Below are 21,838 nucleotides of genomic sequence, written 5' to 3' on the forward strand. Positions count from 1 at the left end.
TAGTCCCTCTGCTCAGAGACAACCTGGTTATATAAACTCCTTTTTGGGCAAAGTATCTCAGATCTTAGCCACCTTCATATCCAAAGAAACTTTTAAATCCATGAAATAATTTTAAAACCAAAACAATGATTTCATATTATAATATGGCTTATCCTAAGCCAGTTCACACAACAGTCAATGCTAATCTTCGTCTTTCTGGACGCCAGCCATGATCAACCTGTCCTCATAGCCATAAGAGGACAAAGTCCCAGGGCCATCAGAAACTTATCTGAGGGCTTTTGGTCACGGGAGTCTGCAGCCCCAGGAGGGTCAAACTGAAGAGCCAGGACAAAAAGGTGCCCTATGAGGGGTAGGAAAGTAATGGAGACTCAGCCCCTGGGAGAGCAACCTCAGCACCAGAGCCTGAGCTCAGCCCCTCCCCTCGGGACCTCCCAGACTGCTCTAAAGAAGGAGAATTGCTCAGGGCCGCAGGAAGTCCCTCAGACCCACCCACTGGGGAGCAGATACTCAGGGTCACATCTCCTGTATTAAGCCTGAAGTATGGGTGGAGGGGTCCAGAGAACACAGCTGTGGGGAAGGAGAACATGTGGGACCCATCTGTCATGTTATAGAAGGAGACATCACCCTCACTGTAGTCCAGGAAGATCCCAACACTGCGGGGATACTGCCTAAGGAATAGAGGACTTGATTTGTCAGGACAAGCATAATATTCATGGTAAGCACACTCCAAAACCCAAAATCCCTTCTCTGATGATTCTCTGATTAAGACTGACCTTTCCACATGCTTCTGACAGACCCCCAGAGCCCACTGACTTCTCCAGTCATCCTTGATCTCCACCTCCCAGTAACATCTTCCTGATGTGATACCCTCAAGGCCCAACACACTGGAATGATCCCAAAAGCCCAAATTTTTGTCATTCCAGGTCACAGTGGTGCTTTCAGGAGAAATGGCAAGGTCAGCATCGGCAGAGGCTGGATCCAGAGTGACAGACCCTGCAGAGAGAATTCTCAGTCAGTCCTGTCCCCCCTTACCCCATAAACAGGACACAAAACCAACCGAATAGCATCCAGTTGCATGGGGAAAAGGCAAAGCCCCTGAATTAAGACCCCAGGGAGTCAAGCCCATGTCATTCAAGCAGGGGGGACCACAATGCTTTGAGAATCAGATGCGTCCCAGAGACCTGAGGGGCAGGTCGTTCTTCCACATACTCCCCATCCCCCAAAGCTGATGATGCCAGCATCTACATCAACACAGAGAACTGAAGGAGAAGTCAGGGCCATGGGCACCACATGATGAACACCCAGGAAAAACATGAAGGAACTCACAGGCCTGGAACTCTTCTTTCCGCCAATCTATAAGAAAATAGAGGTTGGTGTCATGGTTTGCATGTCCGGTCAGCACCTGCTCCTTTCAGACAGTGATGTGCAGAATGAAGGAGAATTGTGCTGGGAGACATTCAGTTCATGAAAAGCTTCTTACACACATGCGTGCGTGCACACACACACACACACACACACACACACACACAGGGGGAGAGAGAGAAAGCTTGCAGCAGCCTTCCTGCAAAGACCAAACATAAAATTAACATTCAGGATTGAGAAACTGGACTCTGACCTCAACAGATAAGCCATTATAAAAATTTCATTAACAGGTGCTAACCAATTTCCTAGCCATAAAATCATCCTGAAAGCTAGATTTCCCTTGAATAAATTGGGGGTTTCAAAATTCCAAGTCCTCTATTCACTTGCAGAACACTAAGCTAAGCTTCTAGGTTGCTTCTACAGTTCTATTTCACTTATTGCAGTTGGTACACCGCTATTTTTTTTGCATTTATGCCACTCCTTCCAGCGGGTTCCAGGTCTGTGTTCTTATGATAGATTTCCACCATGGTCTCTGTAGCCCCAGCTCCTGGCTCACCAGTTTCCACCTTCTGTGATAACATGCTGAGGCTGCACCATTACTATACAAACTTTCTCCCACTTCCAGTTGGAGCAGGCCCCATGATTAAAGAGACACCAGGTGTCCTATATAGCTGGGTTGTTGATAGTGTTGATCTTGCTGGAACCTATTGGCCATTAGTTCTGAGGGCCACTTGGACCTATTTTGACCCATACAATGCCAAAGTCGGTATTATGTTCCTGTCTGACCAGTACAATGCACTGTGCTCAGGCAGTTCTTGCCAAGCTCAGCACATGTACAGCTCACTGTTGTCCTCCGCAATCTTAAATTCTTTGCCATCCATATGAAATGACACCTGATGTGCCACTAGTAGAATTCTTGATCTGTTTGCTGTCATGTCTGAAGGCTACCCACCTGTCTTGTGTGGAACCTGTAGGATGTCGTGTTGTTGCAGTCCACTGAACCAGAAATGAGTTCACTCCCAGCTCAACGCATGTATAGTACTGTACCATATCCCTTGCCTCCTTAAACAAAGTGGCATACAATACGGTTCTATGGGGACAGACTGGGCTGTGAAATCCAACCTGTTCTAACAGTGCCTGACTGAGACCTGGCGCTCTGTCTCTGCTCTTGGTCAAATTAAACAGAGCAGCAGGACAAGCAGTTCTTTGACTGGGTTCACCTCCTGAGCTCCAGGTGAACATCCCTTCCCACCTTGTTGCTGGTGGAATTCTGGCTGCTGGTGGAGTTCAGATCACCACTTGCTGAATGCTGCTGGGGTATTGGTCACTGCAACACCACACCTTTGTGTCCGCTGCTTTCCTGTGTCTGTCAGTCTCCAGGTACCCCTGTGCTGTTGTTCCGTCCTCTCCTATTTCCTGAAATGTGCCCTCTCTGCTTCATGCTGGCTTATATTTCTCCATCTGTTTCTGAGCAGGCATTTTCCAATAGAACAATTTCTGGCCAAATGTGGTAGCCTAGTGGATAAAGTCCTTGTCTTGAACATGCCAGGATCCCATATGAAGGTAGTTCATGCCCCAACAGACCCACTTTCCATCCAGCTTCCTGCTTATGGCCTGAGACAGGAGTCAAGAATGGCCCAATTACTTGGAAATCTGCACCCATGTGGGAGATCCTAAAAAGTCTAAGAGCTCCTGGCTTTGGATCAGCTCAGCTCAGCTAATGTGGCTACTTGGGGAGTGAATCAGCAGTCGAAAGATTTCCCTTTCTATCTCTCCTCTTCTCAGTACAGCTGACTTTCCACTAAAAATTGACAAATGTTAAAAAAAATTTCAAATAGTTCATATTTTGTACAATGCTCAGGTTCCCTAGCTATCAGGAAAATACAAATAAAAACTACCTTGAGATGTCACCTAACTCCAGTGAGAATGGCCTACATTCAGAAATCTATGCACAATACCTGCTGGTGCTGCCTCTGTGAATGTGGGGAGAAAGGTATCCTACTTCACTGTTGATGGGAATGTAGGCTGGTACAGTCACTGTGGAACTCAGTATGGAGAGTGCTAAGAGAACTGAAAATTGATTTATGATATGACCCGGCTATCCCACTTCAGGGAATATATCCAAAGGAAATGAAATCTGCATATGAGAAGGGGATCTGTAATCCTATATTTACAGCAGCACAATCTACAATAGCAAAGCAAGGAAACAACCCAGATGCCCATCAAAAAAGGAGTGGATAAAGAACCTGATACATCTACTCTGTGAAATACTATTCAGCCATTAAAAAGAATGAAATTCTATCATTTGCAACAAAATGTTCCCAACTAGAGTTCAGTGAAATGAGCCAATCCCAAAAGCAGAAACACCATATTTTTTCTCTGATATGTCACAACCTTTATGCAATATAAAGATCAATACATATGTAGGTGAGCAAGCATACACATGTATTTTTCTAGAAGAACTGTATACTGAGAAGTGAATGAACAATGCAGTATACCTCTCTACTCCTCCATCAAAGATGAACTCTCAATGAAATTGTTAAATATATCTTGACAGTAGGATACTGTACTCTCTACCATTGGCTATACCTACAATGTCATGATACACTTGTACAGCAGAATGCTGGACTTGTGACTTGCTGCAGGAGTATACCATTGTAATAATATAGGAAAAAAAATGGGGGAAGGGTGAATAGGGAGGATGGAAGGGGAAATCCTTCAGCCTAGCATGAAAAAAATGAAAATTTTAAAAAGCAAGAAAACAAAACAAACTATTTCATTTTTAAAATCAAGACATTTGTTCTCAAATAAAATAAATTTGTATGCCCTGTCACATATAATAATAAGGAAGAAAAAGAGGAACAAAAGGGGAAAGAGAAGGAAAAGGAGGGAAAAATAGAAGCAGAGCCAGGCTGTGAGAGTAAAACTGTCTAGTACTGCTTAATAAACATCAGTGTACAGGTGCTGGCACAGTGGCTTAGCAGACAATCCTCCACCTGCACCGTGATCATCCCAGAGGGGTGCAAACTTGAATCCCTACAGGCTCACTTCCCATCCAGCTTCCTGCTTACACCCTCAGAAGGCAGCAGGGAGTGACTGAAGTTTCAGGGTGCTGCATCCATGACAGAGAACCCAAAGAAGCTCCTAGCTCCTGGCGTCAGACAGACTCGGCTCCAGCTGTTACACCCATGAGGGGAATAAACCAGCAGACAGAAGATATCTCTCTTCCCTTCTCAGTGTGTGTGTGTGTGTGTCCTTCCCCTTCTGTAACTCTGCTTTCAAATAAAAACACTAAAACAAGAATTTTTAAACATCAATTTGCTTCATTTTCACAAGACAAGTGTAAGTTAGGAATTGTTTCAATATCAAAAGTAGAGATCACACATTTGTCCAGAGATGAACTCACCACAGGAAAATCTTGATTTTAATGTAATGATGCTCTCTGTTCTTGCAATGGGTAAAAGACCCTGATAGGGTTATTAAAATACAAAAGATAAACTCTGCAGATGACAGAAAAGATAGATAGATAGATAGATAGATAGATAGATAGATAGATAGATAGATAGATAGATAGATAGATAGGAGATAGATAAGAGCATCATCAGCCTTTATAAATAATACAGGTCCTAGAGAATGAGACTCTGCAATGTGGGCTTCCCAGTCACCTGGTGTCCAGGCCTCCTGCCCCTCAGAGGAGCCATGACTCTCAGTTGTTCAGTCTTTGTTCCCAACCATGAACACAGACACCAGAGCAGGGAAGGGCCTCTCACACAGGTCCAGGGAGGACAGATCCTGCATCAACACCTGGTGCAGGGTCTTCTGGATGAACATCCACTGAACAGCGTTCTCCTGCCCACATTCCTTCCCTGACTGCTCCTAAAATATTGACATGGTCTTACTATCAAGAAAAATGTAGTTGTGTGTTTATTTCTTTTTTAAGATTTATTTATTTTTTATGGGAAAGGCAGATATACAGAGAGGAGACACAGAGAGGAAAATCTTTCAACCCATGATTCACTCCCCAAGTGACTGCAATGGCCCTGTCCAAAGCCAGGAGTCAGGAATTTCCTCCAGGTCTCCCACACGGGTGCAGGTTCCCAAGGCTTTGGGCCATCTTCCACTGCATTCCCAGGCCATAAGAGGAAACTAGATGGGAAGCAAGGCCGCCAACCGGGATTAGAACTGGCAACCATATGGGATTCTGGCGCATTCAAGCTGAGAATTTTAACCACTACGCTATCGTGCCAGGCCCCAAATTGTCTTTTTAAGATCAGATTTAGAAGCTACATTTATTCCAGTCATTGAGATACCCACATCCACCTCCTGGTGCCTGGTTCAATCCCGATTGACTCTGACTTCCTTCTGTTGAAGATCCTGGGAGGCAGCAATGATGGTTCAAGTAATTGGATTCCTGCCACTCAGGAAGGAGACCTGGTATGAGTTCCAATCCTGGCTCTGTCCTCAGCACACAATCAGAGATTGAAGGAGTCAAACAGGGCATAAAGCACTTGCTTGCACTCCCTCTGTCCAAAGAAATTTACTTTTATTTTAATTTCAGGCTTTTACCTAAATGTGTCAAGGAGATATCTTGGAGACAATCATATTCCCTACCTACTCCCTAAGACCTCTGTAACCTTCCTAGATTGCAAAACCATGCTGTGACCCTCAGCCCACATCGGTCCCTCTGAACCACCCAGAACCTCTGCACAGCATCACTGCAGGTGCTTCTTTGCTGCCTAACTCATCTCCTCCTCACTTCCCCATAGAACATACTACACCACCGTTTATTTATTTTTTTTTTACTTCTCTTTCTTTGGTAAGTAATTTCAATTTCATAGACTTCTATTTTCTAGTGTTCATGTATAAACCCTAAAGAAAACTGAACAAGTCAAGAATCTTTACACAAACAGAGTTCTCCTAAAGCATGACAAAGTGATGTAAAAATCTTACATTAAAATTTTGCTTCTGTTTTTGGGGCCCAGCACCATGACCTAGTGGATAAAGTCCTCACCTTGAACGAATCGGGATCCCATATTGGCACAAATTCTAATCCCGGCAGTCTCAACTTTAATCCACCTCCCTGCTTATGGCCTGGGAAAGCAGCTGAGGATGGCCTAAAGTCGTGGGACCCTGCACCCACATGGGAGACTCGGAAGAGCTCCTGGCTTCCGATTGGCACAGCACCGGCCATTGCAGTCACTTGGGGAGTAAATCATGGGATGGAAGATATTTCTGTCTGTCTCTCCTCCTCTCCATATATATCTGACTTTGCAATATAAATAAACGAATCTTTTTAAAATATTTGTTCTTGATTTTTTTAAAAAGCATCTAATTGTGGACAGATGTTTCACCTCAACAGTCACAATACAGGGACTGGGTAACAGGCCACATTCCAAATCTGAGTGCTTGCATTTGATGACCAGAATCAACTCCAACTCCCAATTATGTCTTTTTATCAGTGAACACCATGGGAGGGAACAAGTGACAGATCAGGTAAGTGGATCCCTGACGTGCATATTGGAGACCATGAATGAGTTGCACACTCATAGATTTGATCCCAGCACAGCCCTGAAACTACCCTGGACACTGCAGACATTCAAGGAATGCAACAACAAATAAGTAAGAGTGTGTGTCCCTTCTCACTTTCTCTTCCTCCCAAACAAGAATTATTTTCATTCACAGGGTCTAGTACTTAGTAGACTCTACTAGTACTATAGTAGCAGTTAAGACACTACTGCCACTGAAATGTCTGGTTCAATTCCAAGCTCCAAGAACTGACTCCTGCTTCTATTGACTAAAGACACTCTTGAGAGGCAGCACTGAGCAGGGGAGATGCTGACATCACATGGGAGACCTGAAGGAGTGCCCAACCAGCAGCTTTGATCTGGCCAAGCACTGGCTGTTGATGGCAGATGGGGAGAAAACTAGACATGGAATCTCTTGTCTTTCTCTTCCTCTGCCTCTCATTCTCACTCTGCCTGTCTCCCTGTCAAGCAATACTCAGAATGATGCAATAATTTCAGATGTTTCATACACACCAACTCAGAAATCCATCCACAAATACCCTGGACGGTTTCCAGGATTAAGAACATGTACTCAGAGTAACTCATTCCTCTGCAACCAACGATGTGTAGAGGAAGACACACAGCTTGGACAGTGGTCAGAGCACAATACACAGAGAGCAGCATCCCAGAAGACCGGGAATACATGGGGAAACAAACGTGGTACTTACAGTGTAGGTATTTGGGGATAAGAAGATCATAGAACTAACAACCCTCTTACTGACATCTGATGTCTAAGCAGGTGAATGTGGTTTCCAGCATCTTCTAGAGACCAGCAATTCTTGATCTGAACAGCTGTCACCCTGCTACTATCTCCCCGTGGTCACCACCCCAATGAGAAATACGAGCTGAACAAGGTCCTGCAGAGGGTGTCCCAAACAGTGACCTTCAGGAGAGGGAGAGTCCAGAATGGAAGCAGAGCTGTGCTCCTAAGGAGGAGTCCCTGCATGGGGGCCACAACAGGGACAGGGAAAGCAGGGATACCTTCCCATGCTGGAGGAAGTCCACACACAGAGGAGGGGCAGGGCAGAGGGAAGGGAGGCAGAGGAACCACCAGTTCACTTACCAGCATACAGCTGCGCCTTCCTCCAGCCTGAAAGGAAACACACCTGTGAGACCACAGCCACCACCTGCTCAGCCCCCACCTGCCCTCTGTGCTGAGGGGAGAGACAGCAGGAGGAGGGAGGCTGCAGAGGAGTGGCCTCCTGTAGGTTAAGACATCCAGCAGAGGACTGTGGGAAGTTCCTGGCCACAGATCAGGAAGCCTGCTCTGACACATTGCTGTGTGATTTTTAACTGTCAACCCGTTGCCCTGAGCCTAAGAACACAGAGACTCCTGTGTCATGTGTCCCTCAGTGTTGCTTCTGTTATAAAACAGAACAGCATAGTGAAAATTATAATTGATGCTATATGTATGACAATTGGTTATTACCTATCATTTCCAGAAAGTAAAAATTGGAAAAATTAAAACACAGAGAACGTGGGATTCCAGGGTTGAATATCAGGCTAAGCCATCATATACAGTGCAGCACTCCAATATGGGGGCTAATGCAAAACACAGCAGCACCACTTCTGATCTGGATCCCTGCTACTTGACATTGGAAGGCAGAAAATGAAGTCCAAAGGGCTTGGAACATTACAACCACTTAGGAGACAAAGAAAAGCTCCTGGTCCCTGGCTTTAGCATCAACCAGAACTGGCTATTGTGACCATCTGCAAAATGAACTAGCAGATGGAAGACATTTGTCTCTATAAAATTCACAGCCCCAATTATAACTTTCGAAATATACAGTAAATCTTAAACATTTATAAACATAAATATGGAGAGAGAGGAGAAACCATTACTCAGAAATATTCATCTCCTCCCATCACAGGCTGCACCTGGTCCTCTTCTCGACCATTAGCACCTGCACCTGTGCAGAACAGGACAGAAATGCCTCCCCCTGGTGGTACGTTGAGAAGGAAGCGGGTCACACTCCCAAGCCCAGTGTGCCATTTACTCATATCCCACCTCCCATGAAACCTAGAACATCTGTTTTTGGCTTCCTGATGCAGACCCAAACGTGGTGCATTGCAGGTTAACACAGCAACAATAAACATGGGAGGGACACAAGTCAGAGTTGAAATAAAACCCAGGTGGCAGGACAAAATCCTTGGCCTGGGTTTGTACCCTGGGCTTAAAGAGAGGTGGGAAAACAGCTGCACAGATGGAAAAACACATTGAGCCAGGATTAGCCACCCACCACTACTGCTGCTGCCCCCCCCCCAAGAAGGGGTCCATATCTCTGTGCCAGGTCAGAAACAAAGAGAGGGGACAGCTGGCCAGGCCTGGGACAGGAAACCACAAATCATTTGCAAAGTCACTCACCAGCCCGGAATGCTGCCTTCCTCCGACCTGAAAAGCACCACACAGGGAACAGGTGAGCTGACAGCCACAGGATTCTCTCCAGCAAACACAGAGCTCAGGAGAGAGAGCAGAGCTTACCGAGTTCTGCCTGGAGCTCATCTGAAAGAGAGTGGAAACACCGTGAACTCCACACCAGGAAAAGGAGAGACCATGTGCTGAAGACCCCACAGGAAAGCCCTCTGCTCTGTGCTATACACAGCTCTGACTCCAGAACAACCACACCTCCACATCCCCCCGCTCTGCTCTGAGTCTCCACAACCACCTGCTCTGGGCCTGCGGTCCTGGATGTCCTCTGAGAGCTGCACCCATGGACTCCAGTCATGTCAGGCTGTCCCCTCTATGCACTAACTGTCGCCCCTGCCCTTCTGAAACCTTCCTCCCTACCTCTGGACTTCAGAGCCTCCTCCTTTGCCTGCTGGTCTTCCTCCTTAGCCCGGCACAGATCCTTCTGTCTCTGCCTTTCCTGCACCTTTGCAGAATGTTCTCTCTTGGTGACCCAGCCAGCTCCAACAAGTAGCAGCCCCAGCACAGTCAGGCTTACAGCACAGGCTGCCTTCCAGGGAGAAACCTGAGGGAAAAAGGGCTCTGTGCCCAGAGGGGGACACACAGTCAGGGGAGGACCCAAGCCCAACCAGCACACCCAGGGACACCACCCTCTCCAACCCTGCTGGGAAAGAACAGACAGCACTGACCTGGGATGGGAATGGCCATGACCTTCTCCTGGCCCAGGATGGGATTGAGGATGGAGCAGGTCACATCCCCTGCAGAGTTGTCTCTCACCACCAGAGCAGACTCCACGCTGAACAAACCTGCTGCATCTTGGGTGTTGGCCTCGGAGAACTCCAGGAACTTCTCTCCACGGACGTCTCTCCACTGCACCTGGGGCTTCGGGAACCACCCTGAGGCCTTGCACACCACACGGACTCCATCCTTCTCTGGCCCCTCAATGTGTACTTGTGGGGCAGAGCCCAGGCCTGCAAGAGGGGAGCTGTGGAGATCTTGGGGAAGCTACAGGGGAGCACAGTTTCAGCAAAGTCTAGTGTTGCCCACATTCACAGGGAGCCATGCATGCTGCATTCTTGGACCCCATGGAAAGGGCATGCCCTAAACGACATCAAGAGCCCTGGGACCTTTAGGAGGCACAGGTTGAGGGAGCATTTATGACTGAGGGTCCTAGATAACAGAAAATACTGAGTCCCAGGACTTTGCCTTGATTCTCTACCCTTTTCATCTCACTGACCTTTACATCTGCTTCCACACACACTGCCTCTGGAAACTGCTTGCAAAACCACACCAATCAAAACCTCTTCTCCCCAGCTCCCTTCCTTATATCCATGTACCTGTGTGTTATCTCAACCAATTGCCTTACAAACATTTGAAACTCAAACACTCAGCACTGAATTCACAATTTTGACATCTTAGAGATCAATTGATTACAACGTACCTCTTAAACATTATCCTTCTTTATGCTGAGCTAGTGCTTCACCATGTGCTTTGTAATTGATTAACACTCAGAAATTCATCATGTGATTCAATTTGACCAATGAAAAACTAGATAATGTGGCTTAAGCAGAGACTGGGAATGTTCTTGTGTTATTGGTTTACTCTCAGCCATTTCCACAAGAACAAAGTGCCTGGGTAGGCCTTGGAGGACAGGACTGTTGGGATGTCACTGGTCACCCAGGCGCTCTGGTTGAGGATGCCTAGGAGAGCCAACAGTCATGTGAGCACACACAGCCCATGGTCACCCAGTGACCTCTTCAGCTGATGGAAAGGACAAACAGCACTTAGAGTAAGATTTCAGTCTCCATGTTGTAATGAGATGAGAAATCCCCCTCTCCTCTTTTTTTCTGCAACTGTTCACTTTTGATCACTGAGAACTGTAGGCACCTCTTCTTGTATGGAATATGAAGGTGTAATTTTGAAAAAAATACAGGACTTTTAATGACTAAATGACCCCGGTATATCTTTCATTGCTCAGGAGACAGCATGCTGAAATGTCACCATCAAAAGTTTCAGCTCCCCTCTATCATTTTCTTTGAAAGCATCAGGGCCTCACTATGTTGAAAAAACCACCTGCTAGTATAGAATGAAAGAAGTTGAGATTGCCTCAAGGTAAAAGCAATTAACCATTACAATAATCAGGTGAATTTCTAGTGAATTACATGTAATATTTAGTATGCCAAGTGTTATTATTGGAGGAATAATTGTAGTTTGTTTCTAAAACTATGCATGAGGTTGTTTGTTGCAGCAGGTGAAGTAATGCTGGGGATGGCCACATCTGAGTGCTGGGTTCGAGTTCCCCCTGTTTCCAATCAAGCTTCCTCCTGATGGGCACATTCTAAGCCATTGATTCAACAATCGATACTTCTGACTGCTCTGGATCCATGCAATAGGCCCTCATTGCTTCAGAAACAGAAGCAGGATAACCTGATAAGAGACACCAAGGGCCCAGCAGCCTGTGGCTGCATCAGTGGCTACGATCATTGAATCTGTCACAGTTCCTGTTGGCACTGCAGGTTTTCATTAAGCTTTAGTGCTAGGGTATCCCTGTCAGCCATGAACCAGGGACCCAGCACATTCACCCACACGAGATAAAGGGCCAAATCCAGACAGCCCTGGCGTAGAGAGAGAGACAGCTGAGCATCTGCACAATGGTTGTCAGTTTGTTCCATCCTGGACCATGCACAGGCTCACACCACACATCAAGGACACATACTCAGAGAAGGTCACTGATCCTTGTGAGATCACAGAGAGGTGGCTGGCAATGAACTCAGCCAGACTGCAGCCCAGAGCCTCCAGGCCCAAAATGAGGGAGACAAGGAGAAGAAGACCAAGGTCACAAGAGAATAAACAGAGTTGGCCCTCAGCATGATGGCTGGTACACTCCAGGGTCTCTCTATTCCTTTAATATATCTGCTTCTTCCCTCTCATGCCCAATTGGCCCTTGGGTGCCATTGTGTCAAACAAAGACCCAACTGAAAAAATGAAAATGTAACATGTATAAAGATATGGAATGCATATTGCACCTGCTTGTCTATATAAAAAAAAAAGGAAGAGAAAGCTTTCTTGCTGTCTAGGCAAGCCTTGATGGAGTTCCTGTACTGTGCAATGTGCTCAGGTTTGATTCTCAGCAAAGTGTTGTCTTCCTCTAGTACCTTTGCTGGCAGGATTTCTTGGAAACAACCATGGTTTTGATATCACTTCCACAACCAGACTAACAATGTGTGAGTTACACAAATGATTTTAACCAAGACCAACTCTGGTTAAAATCCCTTGGTGCCTATATTGAATTCTGCTATATGCCACTGAGATTTCCTGGCTGTTCCTTACACAGTATTATCATGGGAAGCTTCCTTGACACATAATCACCAATATTCCGACCATTGAGAACAAGCAGCCAAGGTAAGCCCTAACAGTCCCTGCAGGCCCCAACTCCCCCTCTGAACTCTCTGTCTGCAGTGAACTCATGAATTAGATCAGGCTATTAAACATCCCCCCTGGCTGACACCTGCTCTCCCAACCCCTACTGCTGCCTGAGGTCACACACTGGTCCTCTCCACCCCAGACTGCCCTCCATGGCCCCTCACTCACTTTCCATTCCACATCCTCACAGCCTTCAAAGAGAATCCTCCCACCACTGCTCTATTCAAATTTCCCTGCTCTTCATCCACACTCCCAGCACAGCACACACAGCCTGCAGCCATCTGACATCTGCCTCACACTTGAAACCCCTTCCCTCTGCCACCCTCCCTGACCCTACAATCTGCTCCACAGGACCCACACACACTGTCACAAGGACTGTTTGAATCACTGTGGATGTCTGTGGACATAGCGCAATACATGTCTCTGCCTTCTCACATTCAATCCATAGAGGATCCTGGGATTTTTACTGCAGTACTCGTGTGTCAAAACAAGTGCCTATGACAAATGATCTTTTTTGCTGGTCATTGGGCATTGCTACTCCAGGAATATCTAGCTCTTCATTGCAATATTATCACTGCACATTGTCACATTGCCTTCCCCCATCATCACTTCTACCCACACAACACAATGGCCTCCCTGTATTCCCAGAGCACGCCAAACATCTCCTGTACCAAAGGTTTCACACTGCATACCTCCCTACTTTGAAGCTTGTTCTGCCCCCCTCACCCAAATATCCAATTAGAGAGATAGCCACTTCCTTTGAGCCATGCTCAGATCAACACTGAGGCCTCATCTTAACCCACAGGCTGCCCTCCCTCCACTGCCGACAGCCAGCTTCCCTCCATTTCATGCTCCTGGCCCTCTTTTATTTTATCTTTAGCACCTATTACCTTCTAACATCATCAAACTACTCGTTTATTTTCCTTGTTTTTGTCTCATCTCTTTATCATAAACTCCACAGCTATCCTCCCTGGTATCCAAAACAAGGCATGGCACAACTTAGGTTCTTCTCATGCAAGATTTATATTGAAAAAGTGGATCAATGAATGAATCAGCTGCCTTTTCCTCACTATGAAATGAGATCCTGAATTACGTGAGTTACCCCCCAAATCCAGTATACCCAGGCTTCTGCAATATAAATCAAGTCACCAACCTGCCACCTGCAGTTCTAAAATGGCTTCATCAGATAGTATTCCTTGCTTGAAGAGGCAAGTATACTTGCCATTGTCTGAAACCTGTATGTTCTGGATGTGCACAGCAGCCTTGCCTTGGGAAAGATGTCCCCTCACCAGCAAGGTCCGCCCTGCATACTGGGGCAGCTGCTCCTCATCCAGCTCCTGGCCGTTCTGATAGACGAGCACTGCTTCTAAGAACTTAGACCGGAACCACCGCAGCTCCATGTCTTCTGCATTCATGGGTGGCCACAGGGAGCAGGGCAGAATGGCATCACCACCCAACACTGCCACTATGGGGTCAGTGGGGCCAATCACCTGGAACACATCTGTGGACACAGACACACGACTGAGAACAGGGAACACACAGGCCGAGCCCATAAAGATCCATGAACACTTGTCAACATCCCTCACGCTCCCCTGATGGTCAGTGACTCTTCTTAAATGAGAAAGAACAATCAGGGTTGAGGAGGGCCATTCTGTACCCAGACTTGAGCCACACACCTCACCCCATCCTGGCAGACAGCACCAGGGGCTCCACCCACCCCAGGGAGACCAGGAGGAGAGATCGGGACACACTCACCTGCAGAGCCCCACGTGGGCAGCTGCACCAGGAGAAGCAGGGAGGGGAAACTGAAGAGCAGAGAGGGGCGACTGCCACATTCCATGTCATCAGAGGACAGTGAAGGACAAAGCACTGGGCAGGAAGGAGGCAGGTCCAGCACAGAGGGCAGCTTCTAGATGGGGACGGCAGGATCAAGGTCACCCCATCAGCCCTCACAGATGATAGCATCCCCTATAGGATCCTCATGCAGCCACGTGGGGCCCACAGGACCCTGACAGCAGAGGAGCATCAGAGATAGTCCCATCCTCATGAGCCTGTGTGCCCATCACAGGTGCCGAGCAACCTGTCTGACTTGTGGGCTCTAATGTCACGTCAAATGGAATCGCATCTGGGCTCCTTCCTCCGTTTGCTCCGTTGCCCTGCATTGAACAGAAATCCAGGATATTCCCACTGACAGAAGAATCCTCAATCTATACATGGGGAGATTTCTCCAAGAGCATCTAAAGGATCCTGAGGTGAAGCCACAGAGACAAGGACACGAGCATTGGTCAGAACAAGATGCCACCCACTGTTTGTGAGTAAAAAAAGGAAGAGGGCAGGCTTGGTCCTGGAAGGACAGGCTCAAGGGGCCCTTCTGCTGGGCTCCCTGCAGCTCAGCCATTCCCAGTGTCACCACTCAGGCACAGTGTTTGACATTCCTGGACTCAGTCTCTTTTTCTGTCAAAGAGGAGGTAGCCTCACCCACAATACCCTGAGAGCTACATGACTTTGTATCTGTACGGTCACTATGAGAGGATAGTCCTACGACATACTTGAGAAATATGATTAAAAGTAATGAAACAAGGCACTATGATAAGCAACGTTTTCCTGGTCTTCCTGGAGTGAAACTTATCCAGCCACCCCCTCCTGCCACCCTCTGCCTCACACTCTGAGCCTCCTCCCAGCCTGCTGCTCCCTGCCTTCCTCCTTCCCCACAGGTGTCCTCAACCCAGCTTACCTGCTCCTCTTTGTCCTCAGTGTGAACACCTGTGACTTCCTGCAGGGTCTTTAAACAGCAAATTCAGAGACCCCAGCAGTCCACACCTCCAAGCTTCCACCTGCCATGGGCTGCCCTCACAGCCACTGGGTCCTCTGCCAGGTCCACTTCTGGGCCCAGGGCAGCTACTCCCAGGAGACATTGGGCTCCCAGGAGACCAGAACAAAACAGTGGGCACAGCTGCAGCAGCTTCTGCAGAGCCCTGACCCCAGGACCACTACACCCTCCCAGCCACAAGCACCAACATCTCTCTGGTCCCTGACACCATTTAAAGTGAAAGTGGCCCCACCAGGACAGGGAATGGCTGCCCTGTGGACCTTGCTCCCTGCTCTCAGCATGAACATGGACATGGAAAGCCCTACAGCTGCCCAGGGAGTGGCAGCTGCACAGCCCCTCACAGCTCCAAACACTCCTCAGCCTCTCCTCTCAGTCACCACCTGCACTGCCCATCAGGGGGTTGCCCAAAGCCTAGAGATGCTAAAGAAACAGCTACATTTTACTCAGTGTGGATTAGCTGTCAGGATCTAAGCTACACACATTAGCTTCCTGCCACCTTCTTGTCACACCTGTAAGCAGACTAGAACATGCGCCCTGTCATGTCCAGATCCAGGAACTTCCAAGAGGAAACAGGAAGGTAGAGCTTCAGGGAGACTGCACCCTCCAGTGTCCCCAGCTCTCCCTCCCAGCCCCAGTTCCAAACGTTCCAAACAACACAAAGTGAGGAAGAGCTGCCAAAGGGACACAGATTCCAAGGGCCTCCAGTTGATATACCACCTGGAAGCTTCTCTCACCCTGCAGCCCAGCCCAGACCTTTGCCCTGCTTATCAGACAGAGGAAGGAGCATCCAGCACAGGGCAGTTTCTGCAAGACACACCCACAGGGCCCTGTGAGCTGCAGAATGAGGCCAGTAAGAAGCAATACCACCTCCCAGTTCCCCAGGACCCAGGCCCAGGAGCTGTAACAAGAGCGTGTTCACTGAGCCACCAAGGCTTTCCCCCTCAAATATAAATGATCCTAATAGTGTTGGGGTTAACATGTTACTTCCATGTTAGCAGGCAGGTCATACCTCTTAGTATTTCTAGTACTTTCAACTTAGATTTGAGTAAGAGTCTCAGCCATAAAATGACAGACAACACAAAGTATATTAAACATGTTACTATTTTAAAATACAACAGATGGGGCAGCTGCTGTGACATACTGGTTAAGCTGCAGCCTGAGACACCTTCATCCCATAAGGGCACTTATGGATGTCCCAACTGCTCCAATTCTGAGCTAGCTCCCAGCTAATGCCTCTGAGAAAGCAGAAGATGATGCCCCACTGGAGATCTGGAGGAAAATTCTGGCTCCTGGCTTTAGATCAGCTCAGCACTGGCCATTGCAACCATTGGTAGAGTGAGTCAGTTGATGGAAGTTCTTTCTCCCTGTCTCTCTTCTCTGTAAATCTGTCTTTCCAGTAAAATTAAATCAATATTAAAAAAAACAAAACTATTTTGAAGTTGCTCATTTTCCGAAAACAAACAAAAATAAAAGACACATGCTCACATGTGAGCACACACAAACACATACACACACACACACACACACACACACACACACACACACACACACACTGAGTGTAGGCCCAGGTCTCCCAAGGGTTAACTTCACAGCTTAGCTTGTTTTTCAAGGTGTAACAGGATGAGCAATCTTGGCCTGATACATTTAGTCCCTGGCTTGACTGCAAGTTCCCTCTTCCCTGCTTCCCCTTTTTACATGCCCTCAGGGGAGTTTAGGTGTTGCTTGAGCATTGGGAAAGTGCTGGGAAGGGCCAAGCAGACTATAAAGGTGCAGCTTGACTTTGAATAAACTGGCATTCTCTTCACAAGAATGATCCATGGTGTGTTGTCTGTTTTCTCTGTCTCATAACCCTAGTCCCTCCGCCTGGCTCGGCTTGGGATATGCGGCAACGCGGGTGTTGCCCACAACTGAGTGGTATTTTTTTTCTATTTTATAAAGTTTTTCATTCCATCTGACACTAACCTGGCCGGTGAGCAGAGCTGTGGCATGTCAGCCTTCTGACCACAGGCCCAGGGGCACTTTCTCCTTCTGGGCCTGTCAGTCTGCACCTCATGGGGAAGAGCCTTCCCAGGCCAGGCTGTCACCCCTACAATGATACAACTCAGACTCAGAATCAGCCTTCTGCTTCTTCTCCCTCCCAAGGACCAGGGTCCGCCCAGCCCCACCCAGAGGTCAGCCACAGAGTCCTCCTGGCCTAGGACCCCTGCTGCCCAACCTTGCTCTGAATAGACCCCCACCCACTGCCAAGCCTGAGTCCAGAGTAGGTGAGGAGGTCTCGCTCTCCTCCAGCTCCTGAGATGCACAAGGGGCATCAGAACATTCGTGGAAATAGAATCAGAAGATGGATTGACTTTGGTGCAAAAATGTTGTAATCTAATTTCATAGAATGCATTTATCACAAGTTATAGTATTGTACTAATACACAGAAAAAAATTAGCTCTGATTTAAAAAGTCATAGAGAAAATTTAATAAATTTAGCCTAACAAATAGGTAAAAATAAAAAATTAGAAAGGAGAGAAAGCAGACAGAAGGAGGAAATAAGAAAATAGAGAGTGTAAAGGAAGGAAAAAGAGGAAAGCAGGGAGGAGAAAGAGAAATATATTCCTGACATACCTGGAATGGAGAGCCCCAGGAGACACACACTCCCCAGGCACCACCTGCCAACGGCTGAGTCCCAGAAGGCCAGCGCATGTCCTGCCCACATGGGCAGCCCAGGAGGTGACCACAGAGGAATCCACTGGAGCCACAGCCTGCTGCCAGTGACCACCACCACATCCTGGGCCTCTGTTCCTCTGAATGAGGCAGACATCCTTCCTGCTTCACTCCACTGTCAGGTGCTTCTGGCAGTTCTCACCTCAGGGCTGAGACAGGGTTAGCAACAGGAGAAACATGCCCAGGTCAAACACCAACAGGAGCCACGCCTGACCCAAAGTTCCCCTGAGTGCCCAGTGAGGCCGCCATGTTGGAGCAGCGGCCCTAGGGTGCTCCAAGGATCTGAGGAGCATGAGGGAGCAGCAAATACATGGGAGGGTTCTTCCAGAAGTTCCTGAAAACAATTTCATGGGTTTAAAAAAAAAAAAAAAAAAGGTTGCACAACACAACACAATGTGCCTTTTTTCATTCTGCTTTTGCATAAACGTTTTAACATTTAAACGATTGCATGTAAAAGGGAATGCGGAGATCTTTGCTCCAAACCTCAGCTCTAGAATTCTCCAAATCTGCAGGCATCAGAGAAAAGACCCAGGAGGGTCTACCAGAAGGCCTCCCCAAGGCTGCTCAGGTTTACCTAGGGCTCTGCTGCCCTCTGGTGGCCGGCACAGGGCAGACCGAACATTCCCCTGCAGGAAGACGCTGAGGAGTCAGAGCACCCTCTTCCAGAAACCTTGGAAAAGTGGGCGGGAACACTGGAAACCAGACAGGAAAGGCCCCGCCCACACGCTTCCAAACTCAGGGAGTGGAAAATACATAGACCACGCACTGATGGAGATTCAGAAGTCCTTTATTGCTAGCGGTGAAGAGGGGATTCATGCCCTAAGACCTCTCAATTCCCAACTACAGAACAGCGGGGGCTGTAAAGGGGAAACTACCGACCAGGAGGGGCTCAGGTGGACTGAGCAAACACACTGAGCTAATGCAGATCCTAGAGATGAAAAATCACTAATCGCTAATTTCCACAACTGCCAGAGCTGAGCTGAGCTGAAGCCAGGAACTTCTTCAAGGTGTCCTTCGCAGGTTCAGGGTCAGATAGCTTTGGGCCATGACCTAATGGTTTCCCAGGCCGCAAGCAGAGAGCAGGAAGGGAAGTGGAGTAGCTGGGACGCATAACGGTGCCCATAGGTGGAGGGCAATAGCTCTTACTCCAGAGTAAGCAAATCTTAAAAACAAAAATTCCCTGACATTTCCTTAGTATTGCCCTTTGTAGATTCTCCTTCCCGGCACACTGGGATCTGCGCAGCGGGACCTCAGAGCACCACAGTGGGTTTCCCAGCCCCAACTCCCCGCAGTCCAGGCTACTGACTTTGGATTGGCTCAGCTCCAGCCATTATGGCTATTTGGGGAATGAACCAGATCTCTCTATCTCTATATGTCTGACTTTTGAGTAACATTTTTTTTAAATATGCAGAAGTGAACTCTTTTAAGGTATATAGCAGCCTGTTGTGTGTTAACTAAAATTGAAATGTCAATGAAGTAGTCATAGGAGGTGGTTAAGAACTTGCATTTTCTAACATATTGGTCACTCAATACCATGCCAATTAACTCCATAATGCTGTAAATTGTTGTCAATGTTATGCTGTAGCCTTTCATTGGACGGGATATCTTCTGCCAGCTCTACTTTCAGACCAGGGATGGTCTCCCAAGGAAACTGTTGAACTTATCTGGACAATGAGAGGCTGGACTCTGCACAGAACATGATCGCAATGAAAGAATCATGACTGAATATGAACTGTCATACTGCAACAAGGTGAAGGAATCCACCATGGTAGGAGGGCATGCAGAGGGGCTAAGGGATCCCAGAACCTATGAAACAGTGTCATAAAATGAAATACATACATATATATACATATATATATAAAGGCAGAAGTGTGACTTAATCAGATTTCTATTGTTGTGTGGATTTGTTTTGTTTTACCTTTGCCTTCATGGCACAAGATTTTTGTGTTTTTTTATTTTTATTTTTATTGCAAAATCAGATATACTTGCAATTAAAAAATGTCAGGACAGAAAGAGACAAGTCACTCCCCAAGTGTCTGTGTCAATCTGAAGCCAGGAACCAGGAACATTCTCTGGGTCTCCAACAGGGTCCGAACCATTTGGGCCACCCTTGACTGCTTTCCCAGGCCACAATCAGAAAGCTGGATGGAAAGCAGGGCTGCCGGGATTAGAACCAATGCCCATATGGGATCCTGGCTCGTTCAAGGCAAGGACTTTAGCCACTAGGTCACTTAGCCAGGCCCTGTGCTTTTTGTATGAAAGTACTCATAACAATATTTTAAGCATTTGCAGAAATGGACAGAAGAGCACAATGAATGCATACACACATACCAGTATTCCAGCTCAAATGCCCATCCCACGGGAGGGAAGCCAGGCATCTGACCGTCTCCTCAAAACGTGCCTGTGACCACAGTTCACACCTCAAGAAACAGCAACAGTGCTGCCACTCCAGTGCCATGGGTCCATCCTTCCTCCTGAGGAGCTGACTCAGAAGGTCAGAGCAGGGAGACAAGCAGGAAGGCAATTAGAGACCCCGAGGAGACTGGAAAGGGCCAGAGCTCCTGACTCCTGTCTGAGCCCACTGCTCACACCTGCAGCTGGCGTGTTCCAGGTGGGAGCCAAATGGCCCACTGGGGGCTTATTCAGAAGCCAAGTTAATGCCTTGACAGTGATTGGCTGTTAAGAACAGGAGAAAGAGGAGATCTCAGATGTCTGTCCTGTCTGGCCCACTTTGTGCTGTAACAAAGCATCATACAGAATGGATCGTTGATAAAGAACACATTTATTTTTTTCTTTTGTATTAATTATTATTTTATTTTGATACTCTTTGCAGAGTTGATTGGAGCACAAAGGGTCAAGGGCTACAGGAAAGCGGGTAAGACCATTGCTTACCCATCTTCTTATTTTTTTTTTCTGTGTCTGGTGTAAAGGGAGAGATAAAGGGAGAAGCCCCACCCAGCCTCCCACCCATCCCGGGTACCTGACGTGAGGCATGCTCTGAGGGTCCTGCTCAAGTGCTTCTCTTCAACAATTCAGTTCAGCTGACAATCTCTCCATTCTAAGCACAATGAAACCTCTCCAGAATCCACTGGCTGACATAGTTCACTTTAGAGTCTTTGCTTGCCCAGGTTTTCTCTGCCAACACATGGCTGGGGTAGATGATGCATTTGTTCTGTCCTCCATCCTCTGTTGTGGTACTAGGTGTCCTCTGCAGGTTCTGATTAACTGCCATATCCTCCATGTGCACCTGGATATGCTGTCCACTGCTCTCTCAGCCTCTGAAGAGGCTCAGCTGTTTTTCTTCTTTTTCTTTTTAATTATATTTACCAGTATATAGTATTCAAGCAAGATTTTACAGAACTGCAAGTACTTTAGGATAATCAAAACAGACTTATAACTCTAACAAGCCATATATGAACAATTGAAGAGTAGAACAGTCTTAGGCAGGGGCACAGAGAAATCTCCAGTAACTTAGCTAGTGAGGAATAACTGAATTCTGCATCCTTCCTAGTGAGTTCTAGGAAAAGCCAAGGCAGGAGC

At 47.3% G+C, this 21,838-nt stretch overlaps 1 protein-coding gene across 1 annotated transcript; it reads right to left on the minus strand.

Moving 5' to 3' along the window:
- Positions 1 to 340: 340 nt before the first annotated feature.
- On the minus strand, positions 341 to 14,596 carry LOC121150183 (butyrophilin subfamily 1 member A1-like). The gene is made up of 8 exons (XM_040970868.1): positions 14,512 to 14,596; positions 13,910 to 14,257; positions 10,023 to 10,304; positions 9,526 to 9,552; positions 9,292 to 9,318; positions 7,990 to 8,016; positions 1,327 to 1,353; positions 341 to 993 (listed from the first exon to the last, which is right to left on the minus strand). The coding sequence occupies exons 1-8, from the start codon at positions 14,594 to 14,596 to the stop codon at positions 341 to 343; spliced, it is 1,476 nt and encodes a 491-aa protein (XP_040826802.1).
- Between the last annotated feature and the right edge of the window lie 7,242 nt (positions 14,597 to 21,838).

This window comes from Ochotona curzoniae, unplaced genomic scaffold, assembly GCF_017591425.1.
Source record: "Ochotona curzoniae isolate NIBS_2020 unplaced genomic scaffold, NIBS_Ocur_1.0 contig_2071, whole genome shotgun sequence".
In the NCBI taxonomy this organism is placed as follows: Eukaryota; Metazoa; Chordata; class Mammalia; order Lagomorpha; family Ochotonidae; genus Ochotona; species Ochotona curzoniae.

What these genes read in the sequence shown, in the direction of transcription:
- LOC121150183 (XM_040970868.1), bottom strand. Translation starts at nt 14,596, where the DNA reads ATGGAATGTGGCAGTCGCCCCTCTCTGCTCTTCAGTTTCCCCTCCCTG. An exon ending in GCCCACGTGGGGCTCTGCAG is followed by an intron (nt 14,258 to 14,511) that starts GTGAGTGTGTCC and finishes CTGTGTCCACAG; the next exon opens with ATGTGTTCCAGGTGATTGGC. An exon ending in GAAAGAAGAGTTCCAGGCCT is followed by an intron (nt 994 to 1,326) that starts GTGAGTTCCTTC and finishes TTCTCTCTGCAG; the next exon opens with GGTCTGTCACTCTGGATCCA.